Raw genomic sequence first — 17,313 nt, forward strand, 5'->3', positions numbered from 1 at the left:
AACTCACATATGAAGAAGCAAGGGACACCACACAGACGCTTCAAAGGCCTAGGTGTGGCGGGAGGGAGAGGCCAAGCTCACCCTGGGGACACCATTGTCCTACCGTCGCTTTTCCTTATCAAGGCTGGTGTCATTTCAAATTAGCCGGGAGGTTATTTGGGACCCCCAGGGACCAAGTGCTGACAGTAACCAAAGGCTCCGTCCCTTGCAGAAATTTCCCTTCCTGAATGAAAATTCCGTCCAAACCTGAGCAACGCTCATTGTTAACTTCATCGGGTTCACTCATTCATTCAGTCAAGAAATAATAGTCACCGGGCAGTGTGCCAGGTGCTAAGTTCACAATGATAAATGAGACAATTCAGCCTCTGCTCTCAGGGTGCAAATACTCCATGGATTGCCAAGGAAATCCAATATGCCCCTGCTGCGCCCCCGCTGCTGCCCCTCCCCCATCTCCTCTCCTCCCCTCCCCTAGCACCATGACTGCTGGCCAGCAAGGCTCCCATTGATGTGGCAAGCCAACTCGGTTTTCCAGAGACAGGATTGGCTCAGGAAGGTTTACCATCTCTATCCCTTCCCCTCGCATTGGCAAGTGTATCCCTGTTGGGGGATGGGGACTTTCTCCCTCACTGTGTGTTCCCCAGGGGATGGAGCCATTCCTGCTGTGAGCCCTGTCTCACCTAAGCCTGGGCCCCGCCTGCGCATTGATACCGCCTTCATGGCCTGGAAACAGCTTGCCCCTGTGCCTCTGGATAGCCAATGTATCCAGAATGTCTGGACAAGATGAGAGCATTTTCCTAATCCCCCAGTAGCTCTTTGAAAGGGTCTGTGGCTCCTTTCAAGGCATTTGGATCTTCTGGAAAGAGCCACCTCTAGAAAATGATAGCTCTGCATTAAGCGCAGCATGGCAGCCCATAATGCAGCCATTCCTCAGACTTTTATAAGTTAGGTGTTTACTATTGTGAGCAGATCGCAAGTGAGGACAGACAGATACCAAGGTTCCCCATTCCTCCTCTTTCACCCCCTCAAGCTGCAGGTGGGAGTCTTCAGGTGCCTGCTCCCCTCCCTTCATTTCCCATCTTCTGTTAGTGCTTGTTTGATGTTGGGAAGTACCTGGTGTTGTACTAAACGCATTTCACCGTTTATCCCTCACAGCAGTGCAAGGACAGAGAGGCATCAGTTACTCCTGTGGGTACCACTGTGGTGACCAAAGCTTCAGAAGGGTCAGGATGAGCTGGATCTAGACCTGGGATTAAACCGTGTGTGACTTCGAGATAGCAGCCATGGTCATTAACCGCCATTGCCCTGACTAGCAGACAAGGCACAGATGTCACCAAGAGAGAGTGACTGGGTAATTTCTCACCCACCAGGACAGTAGACGTAGACTCAGATTGGGTATGTAGCCTGAGTGTATGTTTGACCTGGATGAAGGAGAACTGAGCACAGCCCTTGCCCTGATGGAATTTGGAGTCAGGCAGGTGGAGGCTGTCACACACGATTCCTAAGCAGAATAGAGACTCCAGTAGTGGAGCAGAAAGAAGCCTGGGGTTGGGGGAGGGGCCCAGGAGCTCAGAGGACATTTCTTGGGAGTTTAACCCTCACACGCCTGCCTCCGGAAGACACTACCCAAGATTGTATCCGCCCCTGTGGATTGAGAGGATTGTAAAGCATATTAATGCTGCTTTTTCTTGCCTCTGAGCTACATACCCTAGAATGCCTTGGTGTCCCCAGGTCCCCACTTCCGGGGGAGGACAGGATGTTTGGTGAAGGCCTGAGGACTCATAAAAATAGGAGTTTACTTCCTAAACTCTAGAGGTTCCTGTCTGGTATCACCGTGGCCATGAGTGCTGGGCCCAGAATTAGGGGAAGAGAGCATCGGGTGCCAGGAGGCTGGGCACCAGCTCCAAGTGCACCAGACTGTGGGTGGCACTGGGCCAGGTTTGAGTCCTGTCTGGATTCTCAGCTCAGAAGGGAGGATCAGCCCTGTTGCTCTCAAGCTCTGGCTCCCTCCCTTTTAAATTGAAAACAGAGAGGGAAGGGAGAAAACCTAACTGGCTGTTTTAAAACAACAAGCAGGACTCTGCCCTCCCCAGGAACCCTTCCTCCCCCACATAGACTGAATGGTAAAGAGGGGGAGGGGAGCGGGAATAAGGAAATACCAGTATAGTTAAAAAAAAAAAATTCCATGGGGGAGGGTGCTTCTGAGCTTAGGCTGGGCTTAATTAAAGTTACAGACATGCTTAAAGTGTGTTGGGGGGGGCACGACTCTGGAGACATGTTTTTATTACAATGTGGAATTTCTCCCTAGGGCATGCCTGTGTACACTTGAGCTGCCAGGGCCACAATGCCCTTCTGGGCTGGTGGTACTGATTCTGGGGGAGGGGAAGAGGCTGCTGGGAGGACCCACCTGCCTCTGCGAGGTGGAGAGAGAGCGACAGGTGGTCTCTGTGCGGAGAGTGCCCTGTAAGGGCGGCTGATCCAGATTGCACGCAGAGGAAAAGTATCAGCTTCCCCAGTGCTTCTTAAAGACAGCCGGCTATGCTGGGATGGGGGTTCTCAGCCTTGTCTGGCTACTGGAATTACCTAAAAAAAAAGTGGGGGGGGGGATTCTGATGTCCCTCTGGACGTGGCTCGAGATGCCCATGAGTCCAGCTTGCAGCTGGGTAAGGGCTACTGAGGGAGGCTGCTCGTTGGAGGAGCCTGGGTCGTCGAGAGAACAGCAGCCCAAATTCAGAGACATGACGAAGAGCGCAGGCGCAGGGGAGTGAGGAGGGTCAGTCCGTGTCCCCCACCTCCCCACCCCCACCCCCACCCCCCCACTTCCTCTGATAGAGGACTTCAATCATGGCGACTTCACAGACCAGCTATGCCCAAATACAGAATGGGGAAAGATCTCAAGGGAAAAGGGGGCTGTTTGGAGAGAGGAGGGGAACCATGGGGCAGAGGCAGGCCTGCAGGGTAGTCCGGAACGGGGACAAATTAGAAGGAAGGATAATGACATGTATGAAAATGACGTAATCCCATTACTTTGTATGCTAACTTAAAAAAATTAACACAAATACAACTGGGAGCCGGCTCAGCCGCTGAAGTACTGCCATGCAAGTGTAGAGATCAGAGTTCTGGGCCCTAGAACCCACCTGAAACCTGAGGGGACTGGTGATTTCTGCCTGTCCTCTCAGCTCCGGGGAGGCGGAGACGTGAGATCCGGGGAGCAAGCTGGCCTAGTCGGACTCACTGAAACAAGGGACCCTGGGTTCAGAAAGTGAAAACCTCGACCTCAGTTAACAAAGTGGAGAACACTAGGAAGACAGCCAATGTCAGCGTGGGGCTTACACACACACACACGTACTCATACACAGAAATATGCTAACACACACCTGCACACAGAGGAACATACAAACACATACACATACCACACTCACACACATGCAAAAAATAAAAATAAGCGAAGAAAAGGTCCAAGTACCATGACACTGCACAGTAGTTACAAACAAGAAAACATTTTCACAACAAAAACGAATCAAACCCCAAAACTTGTGAGTAGCATTTCCTAGACAGATGAGATGTACTAGCATGAGTTTAGAACCCTCTTCCTGGGGGCAGGAAGGTAAAATTGGCCCCTCTCCCCCATACTAATGAACTTACACATCCAAGCCTTTAAGTACGGAGGAGAGGACAGTGTGTGGTCAGTTTCTCAGCGGACCCCATGCTCCCAAACTGAACCTATAAAGCAGTATTCTCAACCTTCCTAATGCTTCAACACTTTAATACAGTTCCCCATGTTGTGGCGACCTCCAACCATAAAATTATTTCGTTGCTACTTCAGAACTGGAATTTTGCTACATATGAATCATAATGTAAATGTCTGATGTGCAGAATGTCTGATATGTGACCCCCAAAGGGGTTACAACCCACAGGTTGAGAACCACTGCCATAAAGGGAGGAGACATGAATGTGTGGGGGAGGGGCTACGAGGCTGCTGTTCGTTTTCATTGTATTTATTTAATCATCTGTCTATAATCTGTTATCTTCCACTGTGCCCCTGTGGCCTTTGTGATGACTTTAAGACACAATAGTAAGTGGTCTGTGGGCCAGGCTCAGCTTTCTGTCATTATTATCACAGTGGCTCTGGGAGACAGGACTTGGTACCATTCCTTTTTTCACAGATGAGCCTCTGTGGCACAGAGAGGTTAGGAGGGTTTCCCAGTGTCGTGAACCCTAGTACTTGACCCCAGAGTAGTCTCTTCTTTTTTTATTTTTTTGGTTTTTCGAGACAGGGTTTCTCTGTGTAGCTTTGCGCCTTTTCCTGGAACTCACTTGGTAGCCCAAGCTGGCCTTGAACTCACAGAGATCTGCCTGGCTCTGCCTCCCGAGTGCTGGGATTAAAGGCGTGCGCCACCACAGCCCGGCTGAGTAGTCTTCTTAATTCTCATCATACTATAGGACAGAACAGCATCCCCATTTCAGAGATGAGAAAACTGAGACTCAGAAATTAAGCAAACCCAAATCTTCACATTCTCACATTGCCATTCCCACAGTGGCATTTAGCATCCCAGACAGCTCAAGGGCTGACACACAGCAGGAAGGCTGTAATCTCTTTGGTAGAGAGCCAACAGTAAGAGCAGTTGTCTCAGGGGTCAAGTGTCTCGTTTCCTTGGTGAAGACACCGAGAGCGACGGTCTCATCCCTTGCACCTGTCACAATGCCATCTTGTCAAACCCGTTCCCCCACCGTCCTTACAGGACGATCTGGAAGAGAGGTGAGAGAGAAGCTGGTATACACGCCTTTGTGGGGGGCAGTGCATTAAGTCTTTTGACTGTTGATGGCCTGAGTCCCTGTGCCAACTCCAGCTTTCCAGAGAAGCACCCAAGGCCCTTGACTAAAACTTCTCATTCCATAGAAATGTGCCTTGTATGGGGTGCTGGGGTCACAGTGGAGGCAGATGGGCCCATGAGTGTTGGTCTAGGGACCGAGAGATAGGAAGAGTGATGGGGGTTGGCAGGGGATTAGGCCAGGGAGGCTCTGGATGTTGCCTGCCCTGTGGGCAATTACCAACCATTCTAACTGCTAGCAAGTGTTCCTGGGAGCAGTCTCCCTAAACACCAGGTGGGAATTGCCCAATATTGGTGTTTTGTCACTCTGCAGGAGAAGAGGTAGATAGGAAAGCCGTGAAAACCCGAACACATTAAGGGAAACCTACTGTTCTGTCTTCTTGCTGTATTAGTATGTGTTTCCTCTAACATTTTCTCCCTGGTTATGTGCTGAGTACAGCCTTTTTAAAGAGTTACCATGTACCTGTAAACATTTTTGCTTTCTTTTAACCTGTGATCTGTTTTCTTTTTTTGTTTTGTTTTGTTTTTGTTGGTTTGTTTTTTCAAGACAAGGTTTCTCTGTGTAACAGTCCTGGCTGTCCTGGAACTTGATTTGTAGGCCAGGCTGGCCTCAAACTCGATGAGATCTGCCTGCCTCTGCCTCCCACTGTGTACAGTTAAAGGACTGCGTCACCACCGCCCAGCTTCATGTGATCTATTTCGACCACCAGTTTTCAGATATGTCAGAACTGGGTTGCCACCAACCTTCTGGGGTTTTTGTTCGTTTTGTTGTTATTTTAAGCAGCATGTGGTTTTTCCTTACCAGCAGGCAGGGAACAAACATTTATCGAGCACCAGCCTGCTAGGATGTCTCCTTCATATCTAATTCCCTAATTCACATTCCCCGCTCCCTCTTCTCCTCCATAAGTTCACATCTCAGCCCTCCCACTGTGTACAGTGTTGGGATGTGAGTACCGCCACCGTGAGGTGCCTCCTCTTTTGGAGTCAGGAGAACTCTAACTCTAAAGCAAGTCTCTATCTATATACTAGCTCTCTGGGATAGGTGGATATCGGCTGCCTCTTCTGGTTGGGGGAAAGGAGGAGGAGCCATGGTAGTATGTCTGCCTCCCTTAAACAACAGATCTTGTTGAAGGAAAAAATGCTGACTAACTGGATTTCTGTTGACTTTGCTTTGGGGCACAGTATTTCAGAGTCATTTACTCCCTAGTTCATTCATTAATTCAATGGCCACCTTCAGGCAAGGTCTACCATGCACCAGAAGGTGGCAAAGCCATGGGACGGTGTGGGAAGAGAGATGGCCTGGCAGGCAGGAGGCTGGATTTTGCTTCCTGTTGTGACACTGTACAAGTCACCTGTCCTCTGTAGGTCTCTTTGCTCATTCACGGAATGAGAGATTATGAGATCTTTACAGTCTGAGGCACCAGCATTACCCAGGAGCTTATTAGAATCTTCATCCATAGCCAGTGGGTGGTGGTACATGCCTTTAATCCAAGCATTTAGGAGGCCAGCCTGGTCTATAGAATGAGTTCCAGTACAGCTGGGGGTTCACAGAGAAACTCTGCCTCAAAAACCCAAAAGGGAAAAAAAAAATCTGCATCCATGTACACAGTCACATCTTCAAGCCCTGAGATCCTTCGTCAGAGCCCCGTGTGGAGGCAGTTTCAGGAACAGATGCAGATAGAATGCAGAGGAACACAGAATCTGGCTGACATAATGAATCAGGCAGGCGGTGGTGGAGGAATAAGGTCGAAAGAAGGAAGTTCTTCAGGTAAATAGTCAGGCTACTCTTAACAATGGAACTGATTCTGGGAAGTGCCTTATTAGGTCATTTCATCACCTTTTGCACCTTGTAAAGTGTACTGACAAAGACCTACCCAGCAGAGCCCACTACACACCCATGCAACATAGCTCTACGGTATACATGCATATTTATGCATAGTGCAGTCTATTGCTTCTAGAGCCATAATAAACACAAGATTAAATCAAGACGAAGGTAAATGATGTAGCAGGAGACAGTAAACACAGGATGCATGGGGCTGCTGCTGGTTTTACAACAGTCAACTTCTTACAATGAATTGTTGTTTCTGAGACAGGGTAGTCTCAAAGTTGATATGTCATCAGGGCTGGCCTTGAACTCACTCTTCAGCCTCCCAAGTGCTGCCATTATAGACACATGCCATCACACTTCGCTTCAAACTTATGGATTTTTTGTTAGTTTGTTTTTTTATGAATAGACTTTTCTCTCAATTAATGATTTAAACACAGTAAATATACACACCTCTAACAGTCACATTGTCATTATCGAGTAGCATTGCTATATATAATTGTACATGCTATAGTTTTAGGTGATGAGACATCAGCACAGACACTACAATGTTAAGACAGTAACAGGGATGTTTTGGCTCCATCATGACTTATGGGGCTGCTGTGAGATATGTGATCCACTGTTGCCCAAAGTGTTAGATGGGGTGTGATTGTAGCACAGCCCAGTCCTGGTGCTCTGACAGTGTACAGAGGAAGGCCTCTCTCCTCTGGCTGTATCTCCCCCAACAATACATAGAGGAAGGCCTCTCTCCTCTGCCTGTATCTCCCCAAATCTCTCATCACCCTTGATCTTTCTTTTTATTCTCTCTTTCCAGATTCGCTTTGTGGTGGAACTCGTGTGGCCTTTGTCTTTGTTTTTGGTGTTAATCTGGCTGAGGAATGCCAACCCACTCTACAGTCAACATCAATGTGAGTATGGCCGCAGAAGACCTGGGCTGTCCTTCCCTTTAGGACGCTCTTGGCTTGGAATGGGGGTATCACCTCTGTTAACATTTCAGAGACTTTGATGTGTAAACCAGGTTCATCAAAGCTTCACAAATTCTAGTGTCTTAAAATGTGTACAATCTTGGTTGTAGTGGTGTGTTGAAAGAATGAACTGTTTGCTTATTAATTTCTTTCATTCTGCAGTTCTGGGAATCAAACATATCCCTGAGTATATATTTCTTATGTATTTTTTTATTGTTTTGTATGTATTTTATATGTTTCATTATGTGTATATAATTTTTTATTGTTTTGTTGTTTTCTAAACTTAGCTATATTACAAATTTAGGTCTTTTTTGGGGGGGGGGTTTCAAGACAGGGTTTCTCTATGTAGCCCTGGCTATCCTAGAATTCACTCTGGAGACCAGGCTGGCCTCAAACTCACAGAGATCTACCTGCCTCTGCCTCCCAAGTGCTAGGATTAAAGGTGTGCACCACTACCACCCAACTTATTTTTTATCATGACTGATTTAGGGGATTTGTTTTACATGGTGCCAGGCGGGGGAAGTGAGAAGGGACAGTACAGATCATACTTCAATAAATATTATTCCCTGGAGCTTCAAGGCATCTCCAAGCCTGCTTTGTATGTAGAGCAGCCTTCTTGGAAGGTCTCCTGTGGTGGTGTCTGGCCAGGATGATGACTTCTCCTTCTAGGCAGGTGACATGGACACATCAAGAGTTATGAAAGCCGCTACATTCCCTGCTCTTGAGTTTCTAACCTCCACTGCTCTGCCCACCTCCTGTCCAGCAAGCCCTTGCTTCTTTCTCTCACTCCCAGGAGTACACAGCCTCCACACCTGCCATGGAAAGAACTCAGCAGGCCTGTCCCCTCTCATCACCAACAGCCTCTGACCCTGCCAACTCACCACCTCCTTGCCCTCCTCCAGAAACTTATTTTCCAGCCTCAGTTTCCCTCCACATGTCCATCTAAGCCCCTTGAACAGAGGTTTCCAACCTTCCTGACGCTAAGACCCTTTAATATAATTCCTCATGTTGTGATGACCCCCAACCATACAATTATTTCATGGCTACTTCATAACTGTAATTTTGCTACTGTTATGAATTGTACTGTAAACATCTGTGTTTTCCTATGGTCTTAGGTGACCCCTGTGAAAAGATTGCTCAACACCAAAGAGGTCACATCCTACAGATTGAGAGCTCTAGAACATTCATCTGTCTCCTTGTCTGTCAGGGAGCTCTGGTACACAGCACAAGGCCTAGTCTGTATTAGATGCTCCTGTTTCATAAGCAAGCGGAGAAGGCAGATGCTTTCCTATTTGACCTCTGTGAATAATTCCTTCTTGTCTTCACTTTCTGTCTTTAGGCCATTTTCCCAACAAGGCAATGCCTTCAGCAGGAATGTTACCATGGCTCCAGGGGATTTTCTGCAATCTGAACAACCCTTGTTTTCAAAACCCCACCCCGGGAGAATCTCCTGGAATTGTGTCAAACTATAACAACTCCATGTAAGTGCTGAGATTCCCCACCTACAGGAAAAGAACTTGCACCCCCTCCCATACTCCCCCTATGCCACAGTATGTGCTCCCACCTGCAGAGGAGGGGCTCTGAAGGGGTGGGGGGGAGGGGCAACTTCCTACCTAATAGCCTCTTAATGGCAGGGCACCTGGGGAAAAACCTTCCAGCTTAAACCACATGGACACGATTGCTTCATCTTTGTGCCCAAGAGGTGACCTAGAATCTAATAGCAGCCCAGGCTGTGATGTGTCCCCTCCTCTGGTCACCCATCCTCTGGAAGGCGGAAGTACTGTGTAAGAAAAACTGACTTCCTTCACGCTCCGCCACAGGCTGCTCATAGCCATCTCCGTCTCCTCCACAGGCTTCTTTAGACGAGGCCTGGGAGAAATGACAAGGAGCAGCACAGGGAAACAGGAAGTCATATTTGCAATGTGAAGTTTACGTCTTAGAAGAAAGTAGTGAACTCCAAATCCTCCACTTACACTGTCGTTAGTGACCTCGAGAGGAAGCATCTTGGGATGGGGCTCCCACAGAGCGGTTTTTAACCCACAAAACTGAACATCCTGTTGCCCACCTTCATTCTCCCTGTCCAGTCAGCCTTGATGGGTATGCACAGGGTGGACTTTGTGGATGAAGCGTGGCACCGGGTCCCATCCCTAAGGGTGGGTGGTGGAGAACCCAGAGAACTGGGTGAAGGCTGGGAAGACTCACTGGTAGTATCTTCCAACATCCTCAGAACAATAGACTCAGAGAACACAGGGTTCAAGGCCGTCTTGCTCTCCTGCAACTCAAATATTGAGCAAATCACTCATCATCTGTCAGTGTTGAAATTATAAATATCCATCAAATTGGGGCCATGCTAAGTCAAGCACGCAATTTAAAAATAGCACAAGGCTGTTAACTGTATTGTTATAAAAATGATAGCTATTTATTTATTTACAAGGCATTCTCCTTTCTATAGCTTGGCAAGAGTGTATAGAGATTTTCAAGAGCTCTTCATGGACACACCAGAGATCCAGCATCTTAGCCAGGTTTGGACTGAACTTCGAACCTTGTCCCGACTCATGGACACTTTGCGGACTCACCCTGAGAGATTTGCAGGTAACCTGGGTGTCCCCATTCAGCCTAATGCACCAGAGGCTATAAAGAGTGGGGCAACACCACCCCCCACCCCCCACTTCCCCACCCCCTGTGACAAGATGCCAGAGGCACCAGAGGCACACACCGGTAATCCCAGCATTCCTGTGGTGATATACAAGGCAGAGACAGGAGAATCCCCAGAAGCTTATAGGCCAGCTAGTCTGTCTCACACAGCAGTGAACACAAAGAGGTTGTCCTTTGACCTCTATATGCATGCTGTGGCATGTGTGCACCTGCATTCACACACACACACACACACACACACACACACACACACACACACACACTGCGCACACGCGCGCTCACATGCATACATACACAAAGACTTCTAATGTACATTTCCAGTAATATTTAGCATCCAGAATGATGCACGTGGGTCAGTTAAGAACAGGATATAATGTGGAGAAGAGGTAAGGAGACACCACAGAAGATCAGGGAGGCCCTGGAACTATATACACTGAGCTTGCGCTGCATCGAGCTTGGGCTGCATCGAGCTTGCATGAGAAGCCAGGAACACAAAGATTAACTGGGGGAAATTGAAAGGTGTGGAACAGCAGTCTTGGTGGCTTCTATATCCTGTTTAACTGGTGGGAAAAAGGAGTGAGATGGAAGGACTGATGGCTGCAGTTGGAATGTTTGAATTTAGGATATCAAAGAAAGCCAGGCATAAAGGGTACCACGGGGTAGACATAGTGGAACAGAGAGAAGGGGCCAGGTCCAGTGAGGGAGAGGTAAAGGAAATGGGGAACTGGGCTGTGAGCTGCCACAGACACAGAGTGTGCAGAAAGATAGCAAGAACCAGATAGTCCAGGGCTGGAGAGATGGCTGAGTGGTCAAGAGCACTGGCTGCTCTTCTAGAGGACCTGGGTTCGATTCCCAGTGACCACATGGCAGCTCACAATTATCTGTCTCTGATTCCAGGGGATCTGATGTCCCCACATGGACATACATGCAGGCAAAATACCAAATGCTCATGAAATAAAATAGAACCAGATACCCAGGCAAGAGAGCCACTTAGAATGAGGAACAGCGAAGAGGAGGAGTGGAAATGTGTCCCAGCCTCAGGAGAGAAACAAGAGGCAAACAAAGCAACCCAGCACCAGCTCTTCAAAGTCTTACCTGAGCACTGCAGGGCTGGCTCATCTTCAGTAGACTTCACCTTGGACACCAGGGGAGAAAAGGTGTGAACATTGAAACCCATTGCCTGAGCGTCTGTAATGCAGAGGCTGTGAGGCAGTAAAGCCCCAGGAATCTAAGGGTTGCTGCGGGCCTGTGGGTAGAGGCATCTTTTAAGATATGTTTGCTAGTGGGTGAAGACACTTCCAGGAATGGAGGGCAGAGGCAGCAGGTGGTGCTGAGAAGACAAAGGTGGGTGACTGTAAAGATCACCCTAAGAGGATGACGGCATAAGGAAAGGACTTCCAAGGGAAGCCAAGGGGGCAAGAGGGGCCGAATAGGCAGCTTTTATCCAAGTTATAAACAGTAAAGTTAAGACGGATAGCCAGCCCTCCTATACTCAGCACACATTTGGCACCTACTGTGAGTTATATACTGGCCTGGTCTCTGGGGACTAGAGAGATGGATGGGTTGAGTGCCTACCCACAGGGCACCTAGAGAACAAAAATGGGGTAGACAATGACGTCCCTCACCATATGGAGAAGCAGAGGGCTTTGAGAACATGGGGAGTCAGAAAGGGGAAAGACTGGAAACAGAATCTGGCACCCTCCTGTAAATGGAAGTTTCTGTGCTACCAGCAACTCCCAAAACCCAGAAGTTGCTTCCCAAATAATTGACTTGGCGGCTTAATATTACTTATAAATGCTCAGCTGGTAGCTCAGGCTTATTATTAACTAACTCTTACATTTAAATTAACCCATAATTCTTATCTATGTTTAGCCATGTGGTTTGGTACCTTTTCTCAGTACAGCATCCTCATCTTGCTTCATCTGCATCTGGCTGGTGACTCCTGACTCTGCCCTTCCTCTTTCCAGAATACTCAGTTTGGTCACCCTGCCTATACTTCCTGCCTGGCTACTGACCAGTCAGTGTTTTATTAAACCAATCAGAATGACAAATCTTTACAGTGTACAAAAGGATTAACACACAGCATTTCCCCCTTTTTGTCTAATTAAAAAGAAAGGTTTTAACTTTAACATAGTAAGATTATATACAACAAAACAGTTATTAAGTAAGAATTACAGTAGCACTAATCCATTTGCATTTGGCAAAATTAAAGAAAATACTTAATTATCTATCTTGGTGAGTCTAAAGTTTTGTATCTAATTTACTTTCTAGTATAACTAAGGAAAACTATAATTATAACTATTTAGTCTTCAACTCCATCAAAGACCCCAAAGAGTGAAATGTTACCTAATGACAGGGACCTCAAGCTGCCTGAACAGTCACCCAAAGGTCCTCTGTAACATTGAGAGCATCCAACTCTGGCTCACAGGCCTAGAATATCTGACAGACTTTTCTGTGAAGCAGGGAATTTTGAAAGATTGTTCTACCTTGTCTTGGCAAAGTCAGGCAGTTGCCTTTCTTGTGTCCTGCTGGTCCAGTTTGGACAGTAATTGTCAGCAATTGAGGCAAGGGCCATTTCTTTGCCCGCATAGCTACCTTTTGCCATAAAGAAAACAAACTCCATATGGTGTTTCTTCAATGAAGTAGATTGGTGCTGTCAGGAGCAGACATATCTTATTGTCATGAAAAGCCTAAGTTCTTAAAACATTTTTTAGTTGTTGTTTTGTTTTTTGAGACAGAGTTTCTCTGTGTAGCTTTGCACCTTTCCTGGAACTCACTCTGTAGCCCAGGCTGGCCTGGAACTCAAAGAGATCCACCTGCCTCTGCCTCCTGAGTGCTGAGATTAAAGGCGTGCACCACCACTGCCTGGCCTTAAAACATTTTAAATGCCATATTCTATAGGTCTTTGAAGTGTTTGAAGATTGCCTATCTACCTGAAATATATCTCTGTATGACCTTGGAAACCTAACATAACTCCAAGTTTGCTATTATAGATGACTATTAATCTGTAGTTCTTAATTATATATTACATTTTCAAATGAGCTGTATAAACATAATACCCTAAACAAAAGTAAAATATACATAAAGTATAACAAAATTAACTTTAAATTTATACCAATAAAGCAAAATCCATATCAATGTAAAATATATAAGATTAATAGTTGTTCTTTTTATTAAGGTGGATTCAATAATCCACCCTTTTATCTTCTCATTTCTATGTCCCCTCTTCTTCTCTTCAAAACAAGATCCTTGAATCTAATCTCCTTTGTTTAGCTTTTTCCCTGATCATTATCCATAACAGCTTATAACCAACCTCCCTAAACAATGACAACTGTCCATAATTCATTTTTGGGAATGTGGGCATAGTTCTATAGACTACTTCCTACTGATTGGGGACACTGGTAATCTTTAGGGGACCCTGAGAAAAATTCAGAATAATGGTTAAGTCTTGACTGGAGAATTGTGTGAGGCTGGATCATCTCAGCCAGTAGCCTTGAAGCCTTTCTGGATGCAGAACTCAAAGGAAACTGTAACAGAAGCACTATGAAACATTGGATCATCTGGGCCATCTGTTTCCCATTGGAGATTTTTCAGGGGATCTTCCTGGAGCAAACCTGATTTTTCTAAACCCAGAATGAATCCAGAGCCTCTCATTTCCTGTGGAAATAAAAGCATAACTCTTCTCCAAAGTAACATATCTTTTGACTTAAATTTTGAAGTCAACCTATTTTCTAAATATATAGGTTGGATTAATCCAGCAACATTTATAATCAAATGTTTCTTAGCAGCTGTTGCTCCTTAGCTGCCAAACAATTCAAAGACAACACAATAACATACAGTATCCAGACTCTGTGTGTTTTCCATCTTTACATGATTTTTTTTAAATATTACTTTACTCCCTTTTTAAGGACTTTATTATTTTAAAACTATATTTTTATATAAAAATATTTTTTATGACTGTCTATACCTTCTCTTTACTCTCCCAAGCCTATGTATATTTCTAAACATACTGTAAACTCTTTAGAGTGTTTTTTTTTTTATCTGAATCTGTCTTTACTGCATATCTCTGTCTTTTTCTGACCACATAAGTCTTTAATCTGCTAATCATGCTTGGCTAGGACCAAAGCTGCAGCTTTGGTGACTGGTTCTGCCCATTCCTTGGTTCTGAGTGCTTAGCTCCATGGTGGAGGTGCTGGCAGGAGCCACATTTAACACACCAACTCTGGGGAGTTTTTGGGTCCATGCTGCCACCGAGTAGTTCATCACCTGCTGCTCTTTAAGTGTTTGGTAGCAGGGCCTCTTAAAAGAGCCATGTGTTTTTTGCCAGTTGTCTAGGAGTCAGGAAGCCATCTCTTAAAGGAGCCATGCCTCTGCTCACTGCCAGTAAACAGAGCCTATTGGAGAAAAGACGATTACCAAGAAGCCAAGTTTGATGCCATTTTTATGTGTGTAGAATCCTTTTTAAAGCTTTTTCAAGCTTTATGTGTAGAAATTTTTTTTTCTTTTTTTTTTTTTTGTGGTTTTTTGAGACAGGGTTTCTCCGTGTAGCTTTGCGCCTTTCCTGGATCTCACTCTGTAGACCAGGCTGGCCTCGAACTCACAGAGATCCGCCTGCCTCTGCCTCCCAAGTGCTGGGATTAAAGGCGTGCGCCACCACTGCCCGACAATGTGTAGAAATTCTTACTGAATGTTTGGTTGCCATATGTAAATGGAAGTTTCTGTCCCACCAGCAACTCCCAAATACCCAGCAGCCGCTTCCCAAATAATTGACTTGGAGACTTAATATTACTTATAAATGCTTGGCCAGTAGCTCAGGCTTCTTACTAACTCTTACACTTAACCCATAATTCTTATCTATGTTTAGACACGTGGCTTGGTACGTTTTCTCAGTACAGCATCCTAATCTTGCTTTGGTCACCTCGCCTATACTTTCTGCCTGGCTACTGGCCAATCAGTGTTTTATTAAACCAATTTGAGTGACAAATCTTTACAGTGTACAGGAGGATTATCCCACAGTACCCACCCCCATCTAGACACTTTCTGCCTTGGCTCCCTGGAGGAGTAAAAGCACACAAGTACATTCAGATCCCTGGGTTAGGATTGCTTAGTTACATTCAAATTGCTTCCAAAACAGTAGAGCAGTCATCATTTCTATAGCCCACATTACAAATGCTACATCTTTTACTCTTTTGGAGAAGTATTTATACCAGTTAGCTTAAGTTTGAAGGACTCTAGACAGTAGGAATACAGCCAGCATTTTATTTGTTTGTTTGATTATCTATCTATCTATCTATCTATCTATCTATCTATCTATCTATCTATTTGTTGAGACAGGTTCTTACCTAGCTTAGCCAGCCTAGAACTCATGTAACTCAGACTTGTCCGGAACTTGTGGCAATCCTCCTGCCCCAGTCTCTGAAGTGTTGGGATTACAAGCATGAGCCAATCCTGCCTGGTTTACTACTTGCCTTTTAAATAGTAAGGCATGGTCTCTGGAGGAATGTTGGACCAGGTACTGAAGTCTAGTCAAGATGGCAGGGAGAGGTTGTAGGGTGTTGGTCGAGGCGAACACGGAAGTCTGAAGTCATTAAAACTCAGTCACGCAGAATGGGGTGGACTGCCGCAGTTGCTGTGGCGTTTGCCAGTGGGGTTCCCAGCTACCTGGGAAAATGGGCCTGTGCTGACCCCAGCAGAACTTTCTTCTCACAGCAAACCTGTAGGGCTGCATTCTCTGCAGGGGAGGATTGATGGGGACACACCGGTTGCAGACATAGCCCCCTGTCCCCAGCCAGCTCTGTGGTCTCAATCATCTTTAAACCCCCGCTTCCCACAGCCTCACCCCCCCCCCCCCGCCCCATTTCTAGCCTCCAGTGCTCCCAGCTAAGAGAACAAGTAGAACCACATTTTAAATGAAATGTAGCTTTCTTTCCCCAGCCACCCCCCACCCTCACCCCCACCCCCACCTCTGTCGACGTGTCTCCCTCAGGAATTCAGTGAAGGGCCTGTCTGGTATCACCCTGTCACTCAGACCCTGGGCCCCACGCTCTGCAGGCGGGGTGGCCCCCAGCCCCTCCTTGGGTGTGTGCTTCACCATGTCCCTGCCCTTTTTCTCCCACCCCACCCCTGACCCAGCCAGGCCACAGTCTATGGTACTCGGGCAAAATGACTCTCTGTCTTACCCCTTCTCCCAGGGCATCTGTATGCAATATCAGCTGAGAATGTTAAAGAATAACTAAAAATAAACAGCCAAATGGCGTTTCACTCTTGGGATAAGAGCCCAGGTATTTATTGAGTGCCTAGAATCATTCAACAGACATTTACTGAGGCCTCGATACCACGGCAGGCCTTACTACAGAGTATCAGAGAGAGAGAGACAGAGACAGAGAGACAGAGACAGAGAGACAGAGAGAATGACCTCGCAATCTTAACCTCTGTGCACCCAACATGGCTAGGTGGGACAAGGGATGCAGAAAAGCGGGACCCATGGTCCTCAACCCTTGGACAACCGTGTTTGCACGGTTGTGTGTATACATGCAGCCTACTGTGTGCAGACTACCGTAGTGAGAGCCTGTAAGGCTGTATCTAAAGGCTGTTCTCTGTAATACAGGAGAACAGTCGAGCTGTTTGGAAAACGGCAGGGTATATGTATCACCCACAGGAAAGGAAGACAGAGATGAAATACAGTGCCTTCTCTCGGGCCCTGCTGCTCCAGGGGAACCCTACGTTCAGGTCGCCCCAAAGTCCTTGGAAGTGTCCTGTGCAAAGCCGAGTGACAGTGGGTGACCCACTGACGTAGCTCTCAGAGGCACCCTTCCTGACAGGAGACTGCTGTACGGAACATCAGGGCCAGTCGGCCCTGGCTTAGACATTGGCTGATCTGTGGGCTCGACCCCTGCCCTTCAGTGGGAAGCCATCATTGGCAGCATGGATCTAGTCCAGTCACCATACAGGAACATCGTATCCCTGAAACAGCAATGGAGGTTATCAGGCACTTGCCTGGCAAGGGAAAGGTTGGGGTGGGAGGTGGAGTTCACTATGG

At 46.7% G+C, this 17,313-nt stretch overlaps 1 protein-coding gene across 1 annotated transcript in view; it reads left to right on the forward strand.

Moving 5' to 3' along the window:
* The window catches only part of Abca4 (ATP binding cassette subfamily A member 4), a 145,837-nt gene that overhangs the window by 1,893 nt on the left and 126,631 nt on the right, over positions 1-17,313 (forward strand). The window contains exons 2-4 of the mRNA XM_052730603.1: positions 7,469-7,562; positions 8,959-9,100; positions 10,072-10,211. Coding sequence (XP_052586563.1) covers positions 7,469-7,562; positions 8,959-9,100; positions 10,072-10,211 — 376 coding nt within the window. The remainder of the gene's footprint in view (positions 1-7,468; positions 7,563-8,958; positions 9,101-10,071; positions 10,212-17,313) is intronic.

This window comes from Peromyscus californicus, unplaced genomic scaffold (assembly GCF_007827085.1).
Source record: "Peromyscus californicus insignis strain IS unplaced genomic scaffold, ASM782708v3 Scaffold_9__1_contigs__length_137607984, whole genome shotgun sequence".
NCBI lineage: Eukaryota > Metazoa > Chordata > Mammalia > Rodentia > Cricetidae > Peromyscus > Peromyscus californicus.